The sequence below is a fragment of the Athalia rosae genome, chromosome 1 (assembly GCF_917208135.1).
Source record: "Athalia rosae chromosome 1, iyAthRosa1.1, whole genome shotgun sequence".
Classification (NCBI taxonomy): Eukaryota; Metazoa; Arthropoda; class Insecta; order Hymenoptera; family Athaliidae; genus Athalia; species Athalia rosae.
Window position 1 is genome coordinate 16,873,289 of NC_064026.1, and position 12,699 is coordinate 16,885,987.

Below are 12,699 nucleotides of genomic sequence, written 5' to 3' on the forward strand. Positions count from 1 at the left end.
TTTTCCCCGCTAGCAGACAGGATGTCGTATAAAACAGCCTTAGATTGCGGGCGTTGAGTTTAAACGTGGATTCTCGATCGCGGTAAGTCGTTAGTATGTGTATGCATATGTATAGGTGGCTTCGAACTCGTGAGTCGTGAGTCGTGAGTCGTGAGTCGCTGGTCGTGACTTACCGAAAACGTACGGGCTATTCCTAAGCCCCTACGTCAAAAACGACGGACAAAGGGCCCGTGTGAAAAAAATAAATCACGGCTCTCGCGTCGTCCGCTTTATGCCCAGTCTCCGTTTTTGATCAACCGTTCGCTGTACCTACCCACCTAGCGTAATCTACGTACAAATCACTCGCCATACTTTCACCGAGATCTGAGATCGTTTCCGAAAAAATCTAGCTACGGACAGCCACATTTACCGGATGACTCGCAGCGGGTGCCACGGAATTCGCGGAGTTTTGTCGGTGATTTTCAATTGTCTTTTCACAGACTTCCGAAATTTTTTTGTCGAATCGACATCGCCAGGCGACAACCGATACCCGTAGTCGGGCATTATTTGCTCAGCTGTTTGTCGAATGACTGTACACGACGTCCGCGGATGATCTTCGGGCGCTCGAGGCGGCCGTGAAGAATACTCGTTAATTGCTGCAAACGGAGCGAAATAATGGCGCGCCAAATGCCGGAGGATGAGTAAGAAGAAAAATAGACGGCTGTAATGAAATTTTCGTGACGTCGAACGCACTCGGTTAACGACACCCGAAGTCGCCTCTGGCGGAAGATTTACCTGGAACAGAAATCATGCGACTCAAATAACAGCGCACCAATCTACACCAGTCTTGGCTTTTCCTACGATAACTTATCAGTATCCAAACTGATCGGCTGGCGCGGGCCCCGCGCCGCTCTTCCGTTGGAAGTACGTCGAGAATCTGATGCTAAGAACCTGAAATACGGAACTTCTTACGTGCGTAGACCTCCCACAGTTGACCGCGCGATATACGAACCGCCGGTCGTAACTATTTTTATGCAATCGACGTTAATTATCCCTCGTTGCATAACGTGCAGTAGTTCACCTTGCATACGTGCGTAATATTGGCTCTCCTTTTATTTTTATCCATGAATACCCGCTGTCACATTTGCATTATATCACACCGATCGTAGGTGTGTATCCCAACGCCTCATTTCTACCGGGGATTCCAAGATGTACTTACGTCATCCGTTTCCGAAGAGAACACCTGATCATACATACCGTAACAAATGTTACTTTTAATCGTCTCGATGCGTGGACGTCTTCGTCAAGCTCACAGCTCCCCCGTTTCTAACTGGATCAAGCTAACGATCAATTCGTGAATTCCTCTCCGCATTAACCGTTTACAAGCCTCTCCCTTTTCCACCGGGTGAGCGTATGCGTAACGTAAGATAAAGGCAACAATTATTTCTGACCGTCCGTATCAACGGCGCTATGAACACGAATGAACACGATTTATCCACTTACCGAGACAACGGTACGACGACTCCTCGTCGAAACTCGACTAGACGAGCGCTACTAACAATAAAGGAGACAATGTAACACAGCGGAGACTACAGATATCACGTACGGTACGGTAGTCCGTCGCGTGAACGCTATCCCCCCGGTACACCGTGGCGTGTTCGATGAATCTCGTGCGTTACGCACGGTGTAATCGTATAGTATACAGAACACAAATGCCACACTCGGCATCCATCCGGCGCAGCGGAGAAATCCCGGCGCACGTTCGTCCGAACTGCGGGTGTTAGGGAGTATCGTGGATTTGTACGACGACGAATTCTGGGGGTGGCTACGACGTGGACACGCGGAGGCGAGGCACCCGAGAGGTGAGAGGCGGCGAGTCGCGGTGCGGGGAAAGAGAAAAAGAGTTTTACGGCCAGAGGGGCTCAGAGGAAGAGGAGAGAAGAGGGGAATAATGGGTGGGGGTTCACCTGTGACGACGCCGCTTCTTATCAGTCTTCTTCAACGCGACGCGGGACCAGCACACGCGACGCCCCGCGTTCCTCGCGAACGTAAACCTCCGGTCCAACGTCTGTCTTCTTTTTCTCGCACGCACACCACGCCGCGGAATACGAGACAACAGAGGAGAACCGCTTAGCTCGAAGTACGTACAATTCATGCGGCCGTCCGTTCAGCTGTATCCTCGCGAGCATCCGTGATCCGTAGGCCCGCGAGGATCGCGCCGAGTGCATCGAATCGGCCACCGCCAGGAGCGAGTACCGAGGAGGAGAAGAAGAAGAAGAGGACCGGAGGAGTCGGTCGGGTCTGGTCGTATCTCGCGTGTGCGCGCCGCGGGTATTGTGTGTCGGACTGTTCGTTCACTCGGTACGGTATATACCGTAAATGCACGCTCCTCTAACGCTACCAACTTCGACCCAGTTTATTCCACGCCCGAGTCGAACGTACGAACTTTTCGACCGTTTCCATCGGTTGTAACGAGATCGGCCGAATCGTACGCGAGTGTTTCTCATTGTTCTCACAGTTTCGATTCAGTTTCATCTACCGCGCGTTTATCGGCGAACGATTCATTTTCGGTGACATGGATTTTACCCGCATCACCCTCGAAGATCGTCCCCAAGGGATTTATTAGTCGGCGCTGCCCTGTTGCCGTTCCCGGTGGTCGACCGAAAAACGCTACGAAATTACAAAGGTACTTGCCGAGCAAAGATCTTTCTTACGGTCGGTCACGCTCCGCGAACAGGTCGGCTCTGACGGAGCGTAAATAATTTTCGGCTGCTGGTTAGAAACTTTTCAAGTACCGCACCGCGTATGACCGGTAGTGCCGTAACGCTATGTGCGTCTTCATTCGTCGTTCTTCGTAAAAATTTTGGGATGCTCTGGACGTCGATCAAGAGAAAATTGTGTCTTTGTCCAACCATGTTTAAAAAACCGCGTCGTTACGAATAGGCGCGAAATCGTCCGACGCGGCTTATAATTGGTCGGAACGTACTCTGTCAGCGCATATTGAATAATGTAGATCGATGACCGGGTCCCGTTTAAAAGTTGACATCTGTCAATCTTATCTGTCGCTACCACTTTAGCTGCGTCGTCGGTCAGCCATTGGGATAACGTGAACCTTCGATTTTAATCCACCGACAATCAACGCACCCCACATAACTAACCATCGTACGGCGAAAGATCTTCACCGTTCGATTTCTCCGGCTGTTTTTCACTCTCGTAAACTTTGATTACCGCCAGTTTGACGACCTAAGGTCAGAGAATTCTTTGCGACCGTAACCGCCGCACTCCTGGGTGGCTGATTGTGAGTAATACAATTCCCACGTGTACACGGTCGGTGGTTATTTCTTTCCATTCCGACTGTTGAAAATCCTACGGTTTTGCCTCCGCAACCACGTATACGGTCAGTCGAGAAAAGTTACCGGAGTCACGTATCCCCGGTGTATTGAAAAAAGGTCCTCCGAACGCAACGGCTCTGTCAAAACGATTCTGGAGTTAGCGAGCGTGCACGTGGGTTTCTCGGTTTTCAACTGTGCCGAGGTATGTAGAGTGTATTTGAATATCCAGTTTCCAGTTTCCAGACCGCTTGTTGTTCGCCCGCAATTAACTCGGAGTAGAGGTATAGGTTGTACCCACCCGTACCCGTTACTCGTACGTCGGGTACGTGAAACAATCGCGGTAGGTACGAGTCGATAAAAATCGGAGCAAAAATCAGCGGAAGATCGGACGGTATATAATATACTCTGCCTCTGAAACTGGAGACTGAACAAAAAACCGTTGGTGAATCAATTTTCGCATATTCATCTCCGCTTCGACAACGACATACCGCGCCCAAAGCTCGCGAACGTTCACCTCCGGTCTGCGAAGGCGTTGCAGTTAAAATTGTACAGCAGTTCCATTAGCCTCGCTATCGCGTTATCGTAGCGCGATCGTCTCTCGGCAAACAAAGCGTCGCGCGTACACATCACCAGGTACGATACGTTTTACCTACGTACGGGGACCGCGCGGGGGATGATTGGCCTTGCGAGTAAAAACCATGCCGCGAGTTCAGTCGGAACCGAAGCCCCGACCCACACGCGCATAGGTGACGCAATGCTTTCTAATCTGTCCGCACGCGGACTTTTATTTCTCTCTACCTTTCGTCCGACGCAGTACTGTACGCGCGCTGTATACGTGTCGCGACGCTGAAATTTATTTTATATCAACACGTGTCGCGCGTATACCTGTCCCCTGCACATCTACATAGGTATGTGTGCGTGAATTTGCACACGTGCGTTACGCAGGGGGTCGCGATGCATCGGTATACGTACGACGGGATCGCGGTTGAGAGATATTTTTCGCGGTCGCATAATTAATCGAGATCAACTGATTTATTTTCTGGGATCTTTGGCGGTGATCGGTGATCCGATAATCCCTTGATTTATCGCATGAGAAGAATCCTTTGTTTGATATATCGTCGCCACCCACCCCGTGGACTGCGATTCGCCGTCGTGTAATCGAGAGCGCGAGATTTCATTGTAAATAGGATAAATGCACTGGATACAGAAAAATGAAAGGCGGTGTGAGTTTTTTGACCAAGATAACGGCGTGCATAGAATCTATGGCTCGATAACCGAAATATCTTTATTGTTTTAGGACGAAGTGTAGTTACAGAGCAAATACTCGTTATTCTTACAGCCCGCGCAATCGGAGTCCAGCGGTGATTCATTTGAACTAGATAATACCGAGCGACAGTGAGTATGCCGAATGCGCTAAACCTTATCGTGGTTGCAACGAAATGGAAATAATACGTTCGAGAATCTTAAGCCTTTTTATGAGAAACGAGCCTATAATAACGTCAACTATTACGCCGTTAGTAATGTTGCGCACCTGGATTCACATCCCGCGTCCCACCGATGGGATCCTCGCCTCTGATAAATTTATTGTTACGCACAGCTGCGTGATTGATAATTTTTGTGAAAGGTGGTAATTATCCAGCGGGCATTCACTTGTGGTTCGAGCTAATCAGGGGAGAGACGACATCTTCGATCGAAGGAGTTACGCCCCTCTACCCACGATCTATTTTTTTTTTTTTTTTTATAACAGTATTTTTTTTATTTCATCTTCGTAATTTTTGAGAAAAACGCGATCCTTGTTTTCTTCCACACGATAGCGGGATGACGTCATCGTCGGGAAAATTTTGTAGACACTGTTTAATAATGAATTATTAGCCACCTTCCACAGCGTCCAGCCCCCGACGACTGGACTTTAATAAGATTAACGTTTATACGCGTCAAGTGGCGGTGGGCTGATTTCGAGGAATTAAACAATTTCGTTCTTCCCCACATCGTATACAAGTGAAAGTAAGGGAATATTACTGGACGTTTATATCAACTCGGTTTGGGTTTAGTTATAACAATGGATGAGATTGAAGCCGATTCTAGCTATCGTAGAAATTATCAATTACCAGGGATCATGCCTGACGCGGTCGATATTTCTGTACCGATTCAAAGGCGTAAGCTAAATCGGGATAAAAACCGACGGAATCGTACTAACCGCGAGATAACCCGCGACGCGTGTCATGTCATGTGGACGTACGTTATGTACACACGTGTACTTTTCTGAAAGTATTGATGCAGTTCGCTTTTACGTTGAATTGTGACCGGTGAAGTCTATAATTAAACTTCGTTGCGGTATATCTTGAGACTGTTCAAACTTCGTGGAAAAATCTTTTATCCGGTGAAACTGTGTGTATATATGTATGATGCAATAACAACGAATGCTTTTACTCAATATGACCGATTCCTACGAGGGAGTCCCTCTAGGATTATTTTCCAGTTTTTCCAGAATTCATTGTACATCAAATGGGTTACATCTGATCTGCGATGATTAGAGAAAAAAAAAAAAAAAAAAAACACTACGATATCAAAGGAACTATTACCACGAAAGACTGTTGCCGCAAACACAAAGAGGATTAATTAGACTCATTTTTTTTGTTTTTTGTTTTTTTTCTATTCTTCCTGAGGTCAGGTACCCGATGAGCTTCGGAGCTTCGCGGCATCTGGTCTGCTAGTTGTTCTCACAGATGGTGCCACGTTCAAGATCAGAGAAGGTCATTTACCTCTCACGCGGCAAATCTATACTCGCTATCGACGTCGGCATACGCAGAACGCTGCGCGTATCCGACGAAAAACGATATTTGGAAAGGTTCGCTGGACCGAGTTACCGCCGAATAATTTCAGATTTCAGCACCTGCTAAATACGAATGTTTTTTTAGCCGTCGATTGATTTCTGCTATCTTGAAATTGCTCCTCTACCCTCCACTAATTAGATCGGTAACTCAGAATCCTGTCGAGCTTGTGCCGATTGATCGGAGCTTTGAGGAATCGGGTACCTGCCAAGAGAAAGAATTCATTGTCGTCGTTGGAGACTCCACGATATACCGTACCCGTCGGGCTACTCACCCGATGATTAAAACTGCACTAACAAGCGGGAACTGATAAACAGAAATAGGTCCCGTCCAAGTTAAATTAAGCGTCGTGTAAAATAGACAATCGTTGCTCGATGTACAGATTTTGCTTTTTTCTCTTTCGCAGACGACCCTGAGGCGGAAGATCCCATGTCGTAAATATGGGAGACTCGACAGCTCCCGAAGTTGAAGGAAATTCGACAATCGAAGCAGATGAACGCAAGGAAGCCATTGATCAGTGCGAGGAGATCGTACCGCCGTTTCGTGACGTTAGGATCGTATCGTTGGAGGACAAGATAACCGTTGAGAAAATTGTCTTGGAGGGTTACGGTTCCAGCGAAGTTTTGCTGACGAGAACTGAAACTTCTCGAAAAATTTCTAGCAGCCCTGAACGCAAGAATGAATTACAGGCGACCGGAACGAAGCTGATTTCGAAAAAGTCCGAAGAAAGGACGATTCAAAAGTCGGAGAAGTCGAAGACCACTTCGAAAACGTCGGATCTCAACGGTCTTGCTGGTTCCAAAACTAAGTTGAATCAAGTGCTGAAAAGTTCTCAATTACCCGTGTTGAAGGCGAAAAAGAGCGGTAGCGTATCCTCGCTGATAGAGAAACGAATCAGTCCGGTCAAGTTGACCAAAAGTTCATCCATTACTAGCATCAACAAAGAAATTAAGAGCGCTAGGCCTTCCAGCTCAGTAAAACCTTCGAAAATCCCGCCCAAAGTTCCAGCGAAACCAAAGGTGAAGAAGCAAGAATTCTCCGTATCCTCCAAAGCTTCTTTGAGGTGCACTTCAGCCCCTACTTCGCCAGCTGTAAAAATTACCCCTCAAATTAAAAATCATCCCAACGGTTCCATCGTAAAGGAGAAAGCTAGGAATGTGGATACTTTGATCTCGGTTCCATTCGCTTTTAGAGACAGTGACAATCCTTCTGTCTCTAAGAAATCAGAAGTTCAGAAACCCTTTAAATTGCGAGCCACTTCGAGCTTGGAATCCAATCATTCGGCAATAACTGACCCGATCAGCGAGGGTGATAAGGTCGAAACGTCAGATGCGAGGGCAGCGAATTCCGCGGCCCAAACACACCTCCAGAAAAGCCAGTCGAAAATTGAGGAACTGCAGCGAGGTTTGCAAACAAAGATAAATGCAGCAACTGTTGAAAGTTACAAACAAAGACTTGCGGAATCGCAGTCTGCCGGGTTAAAAGGGCGGCTGGTAAAGAGCTTGGATTTGAATGAGAATGTGACGAGAGAAAAGTTCGATAAGGAATTTTTGAAGAAGCACAATTTTGATAAGCAACTGAAAATCGAAGAAAAAAGAGTCTTGGAGACTGATATAGATTACGTATCGGATAGCGAAAAAACTGAGACAACGTCACACGATCCTAAGAAAATCGACGTTGTGATCGAAAAGCGAAAATACAGTAAGTCAGTTTCGGAAATTGAGAAAAGATGGTCGGGTGAGTTTCTGGAGGGTCATCTTGACCAGAATTCATCAGAATCGTCGAAATCTTCATACGTTGAGGAGCTCGGAAGCATATCCTCCCACGAAGACGTGGCTATCGATAATAACGCGTTGTTTATTGAGGAAATACGCAAAAGATCAGAGGAACTTCCTTCGGGACGTAGCAAGTTGTCGGTGAAATCCAATCCTGAGGAGATACTTCACGACACGGTCAGCACCGTGGGATCCAATTTTTGCATCGAGGAAAGAATCAAAGATGTTGATGCCGAGGTTGAAGTGCTGATCACAAATAACGAAGAGTCTAATGAATCGAAAGAGAGCACATTGAAAGAATCCTCGTCTTCGACCGTAACGATTGAGCATCATTCTAGTCCGACAAGAGATTCCGATAACAAAGATTCTGAGAACCTGACTGAAAACGCGAGCAAAGGTCAAATTTTAGAGCATTCGAACCATTCCGAAAACATCAATAACAATCAAAGTCTCACTTATTCCGACGATGTGGACAACAACAATGTCGAAACGAAATTAAACCCCCAAGTAAACGAGATTCTCGATGCCGTAGTTACGGACGACGTGGAGATCCGTGTGCAATCCGTGAAAGTCCCCGAGGATTCTGCAAGCCCCGGTCATCCACCCTCCGTCAAAGACGGTTACGCGGACCTGATAAAGGCATTCACGATGGAGGCGGGACCGTCGAAGGTTCCGAAGGAGGAGAAGAAACGCAAAGGATTCCGTCGGCTGCTTCCTGGGCTATTCTCTCCCAAGGATTCACGCAAGGATTACAAAAAAGAGCAAAAAGAACGCAAGAAACGCGAGGAGAAACAGTTTGGGCAGTACCAGCAAAATGGTAACTACACGAGGTCCCCGGATACCATGAACCTCAATGAAGATATTAAACGAAACGTCAAATTGAATCCCAGTCTCAACAGCTCGATAATAGAAGAACGATTGAACGAGATCAAGCAAGAATTGTTCCCTGATCAAGGACTGACCACTAGCACTCCGGATCATTTTCTCCAGGAGGAGAGGACTGGCTTACGACCGAGTAGCAGAAGCCAACGTTTTTACACTGGAAATTCATCTCTGAGTTCGATTGCGCCGGATGATAAATGGGTAGATCATAACATTATCAGTGGATCTCCGAACATACGGAAATTTAAGCAACGGAAGTCCGAAGCTGACCAGAAGTACAGCCTGGAGAGGAAGCACAGTCTTCAGGAGCCAGTGAGTCAGGGAAGATTCTTTAGAAATCATGGACCTTCCGGAAGAACGTCAGCACCCCCTGGCGAACGATTTCTCATCAGACCGAGAGCCGTCCACCCTGTGGACAGGCCATTGCCCGCGATACCGCAGAAGGTAGAGTTTTCGAACTACGAAAACAACCGGGAGGCGCTAAAATATACGGGGCAAAATCCAGACGCTTCGAAATACCCACAGGCAACTTACCCCCGACAAGCTCAGGACTACCAGGAAAATAGTGGGCAAATATACGAAGATAGAAACAACCTAGAAAACTTTGAGCAGACCAGAAATCACAGCATTGATTCCGGTTTCAATCTTACGCCTGTATCTGCACAGGTAAAAATCACCCGTCAGCCCGTTATCAACCAAAATCAAAAGGCTCCACTGATCGGTCGTTCGCCTAAATATTCGCCCAGTTCAAGTCAGAAGTCTGGAGATTACGCAGATTCGAATTACACGCCGAATTCAAGCCAGAAAAGCGAGTTCTCCCCCAGCAGCTCGAAAAGCGGTGAATACTACTTGAACTCTCCGTGGACCAGCGTTCAGACCTCGCCGAATGACAGTTTGACAGATAAGCGGGAACAAATATACGAGAACAATCGACAGTCTCCTAAAACACCGTATCCTATTTCGCCAAACGTTAAAGTCCAGGGTGGGGATGATCCTTTATACGGAGTGACGCCGAGGTCATCGGAGAGAGCCATGTCACCCGTAATTTACAACGACCCGCCTATCACTCCTAGAAAATTAAAATCTGGCCCTTTGACCGTCCTTCCGTTACACGCGTCCCATGACACTCCCGAACCTGTCTACGTACAGAGGAACCCATCGCGCGATCCACAGTCAGCGAATATTGAACTGCGAGAGAAGTTAAATGAAAATTCGCTGCAGAGTCTGAACTCGGCAATGGAGGATCGACCAAATTCACCACCGCGAGTTTATCTAGATGGGAGTCTGAGCCTGGGATCCTCCGTTGGTCCTGAAAGGCGTTTGGATTTTGATGCGCGTCAAAATTCTCCGGCTCGGAGTACCGACAACTCACCCGGAAATAGGGTCCGGGCTCTCTCTCCCGATAACAGAAGCCATTCCTCAATCTCACCACAAACCACGACACATGTCCGAAGATCGCAAAGACCTCCGGTGTCTTCCGTACAGAGAATCGCTTCGCCGCTGACCGTTCTACCTTTGGAAAATTCTAGTCCCATTGTTTCCTCAACTCCTCCTGTAATCAGAGCGAGAAATTCGGTGTCTCCGCTCGCTAGGCCCATGTCCCCCGGCGAAGGAACGCCCGTCAGGGTCCCAGAACAATTCAGAACCCCGATGACTTCTCCGAAAATGAACGACGCTCGGCAAAGAACTCCGGTAAGCGGACCCTACGTTCCCATGTCTTCGAGACGGTCTTGTCAACCCAGCGAACAGATTCTTATTGCCTCCCCTAAGAGAGACGAACCGCAACTTCGTCGTCCCACCAATACCAGGCTGACTGACTATCCCGCGTCTCCCGTTCCCATGACAGACTCCCCAAACATAGTGATCCAAGCCCCCGTCACAACTGATGCCAATTTCGGTAATAGAACTCTCTCACCGCGACCAACTCCGAATGATAAACAAGCCAGAGGCACGGACGGACAGTCGACAGTCGGCATTCAGAGACCTGAACCTATTTACGGTCAAAGGACTATATCACCCCTGCACAGAAATCAAGATCAAGTTTACGAGCGAAGAGCTATCTCCCCTCCCAGGAACCCGGATGTTTATGGCAATCCAGGTGTTTGCGGTTCCACGTCTCCCTCGCGAACCTCCAGACAGGAGGAGCGATCGGAGCAAAGTGCAGCTCCGAGAAAGCAGCAAGCGGAGTATTCGTCCAGGTCGGACGTCAGTCTGTCCGAAAGTCAGCAATCCATCTACTCCGCGAAACAGCCAGCGCACTCCGAACAAATCTATTCTCAGGGTCCAAGTCGACAGCCCTCTCCGACCAAAAGGCAAACCATGCAGCATCTCGAGGCGTTTTACTGGCAGCAAAAAGCCCTCGAAATGCAAAGAAAGACGAACGCGTCGCCGTCAAATTCCAGTGCACGGAACAGCGAGCCGAGAATCGATCACCCGGAGATACGAGAGGCGATGTATTGGCAGCAGCTTAAAAAACTGGACGAGGAACAGCAGAGAAGAATTTATCAGGAGAATGTAGTGCGCGACGAAAGAAGCGATCCCTTATACTGGCGAAGAAAACTCCAGAGCCCACCAAGGTCTCCCGCGACCGTTGGACCCACATCGAGACACGGCTCTAGTCCGAATCTCCAGAATCAGAGCGCACAGACGTCGCCGGGTGACCAAAATACAGAGAATTTCTACTGGCGGAGTAAATTACAACAGCCGAAAGTACCGGTGACAAACAAGCCGCCTATAATGGGTCAAAAGGGCCAGAACCAGCCTGTTCTAGTGGTGAGACCGCAGCCCGTTTATCAGGAGAAGGAGTTTGACAATCGGGAGATTCACGCTACCCACAGGAGCGACCCGAAACGCCATCCGCCTCCTAGGTCGAAAAGCGCATCCCCGTTATTCGCTCGAGGCGAGGAACGCCGAAGTTTGAGCCTCCCAAGGAAATCTGAAGGGGAATCGGACGACGGTGGCTTTCTGAGAGGTGTTCGCGAGAGGAGCAGCGTCGCGGCTCTACGTAAGGCGAGCACCCCTCCGATCTACGAGGAAAATCATCAAGACAGTGACAAAAAACCACCGCCAATATTCAAGAGGGGGAGCTTGATCAGCAATTCCAGTAATTCTGTTGATTACGGAACCGGACAAAAGAGAGTCAGCTTCTCTAACCAAATAAACAACGCTGACGTAGGTAATGGTATTTGGCCGACTAAACACGGTATGGCACCCGAACCTCCGACCAGACAACGCCGCGTCGACAGAGTGTCTACCAACTCTGAAAGCGATTCAGTTTTTCTGCACGATGAGGAGAATCAGAACAATTCGAACGCGAACGTTTACGGCAATGTCGTCGCTCGATCGGTTTCGCAGACCAGAGAAACAACCTCTCCTACCGTAACACCAGCTTTTGGCGGTTACACCGGTGAACAATACGATGCTGACAGACCACTACCACCACCGCCTAGGGAGCCGCTCAGATTTCTGAGACGAAGCAACAGCGTCAGAGATCAGAGCAAAGAAAGTACAAAGGTGGATGGGGACCAGAATACTCGTGGAAAATATTCGAACAGTAATCCAAGGCGGTGGCCACCTGCGCTAAGCGAAAGCGAGAGCGGAAGTGAGGCCGGGGAAATTCAGAGGATCCTCAGAAAGCGAAATGGTGAGTTGTTTTCTTTTTTTTTTTTCCTTTTCTTTTTTTTTCATCCAATAACGATACTTTGGCGATGGATCATGTGCATCGTCGTTTTTTCTTCCTTATCTATCGACGATTCGAACATCGTGCAATCGAGATGCTCGTAGATTAGCGCAAAATGTCCGATGATGTCCGGTCGGCGAATGAAGCGTTCGAACCGACGCGGAGCAGCGTTGACGAAGTCCCGTTTTTCCGGTACTCGGTATTCAGTCAACGTGGTTTCT

The 12,699-nt window shown here is 48.3% G+C and overlaps 1 protein-coding gene across 22 annotated transcripts in view; it reads left to right on the forward strand.

Annotated features, from left to right (window-relative positions):
• LOC105689013 overlaps positions 1-12,699 on the forward strand; it is a 129,512-nt gene that overhangs the window by 8,446 nt on the left and 108,367 nt on the right. For 6 of the 22 annotated variants that reach the window (XR_007276800.1, XR_007276803.1, XR_007276801.1 and 3 more), the window contains exons 1-2: positions 1,884-2,665; positions 6,549-12,442. Coding sequence is in view for 19 of the 22 variants with exons in the window: in XM_048649444.1 (XP_048505401.1) it covers positions 6,583-12,442 (5,860 nt within the window). In the remaining 3 variants the exon portion in view is untranslated. Of the gene's footprint in view, positions 1-1,883; positions 2,666-6,548; positions 12,443-12,699 lie in introns of those variants that run through there. The other 16 variants (XM_048649414.1, XM_048649408.1, XM_048649437.1 and 13 more) reach the window with 8 other exon arrangements.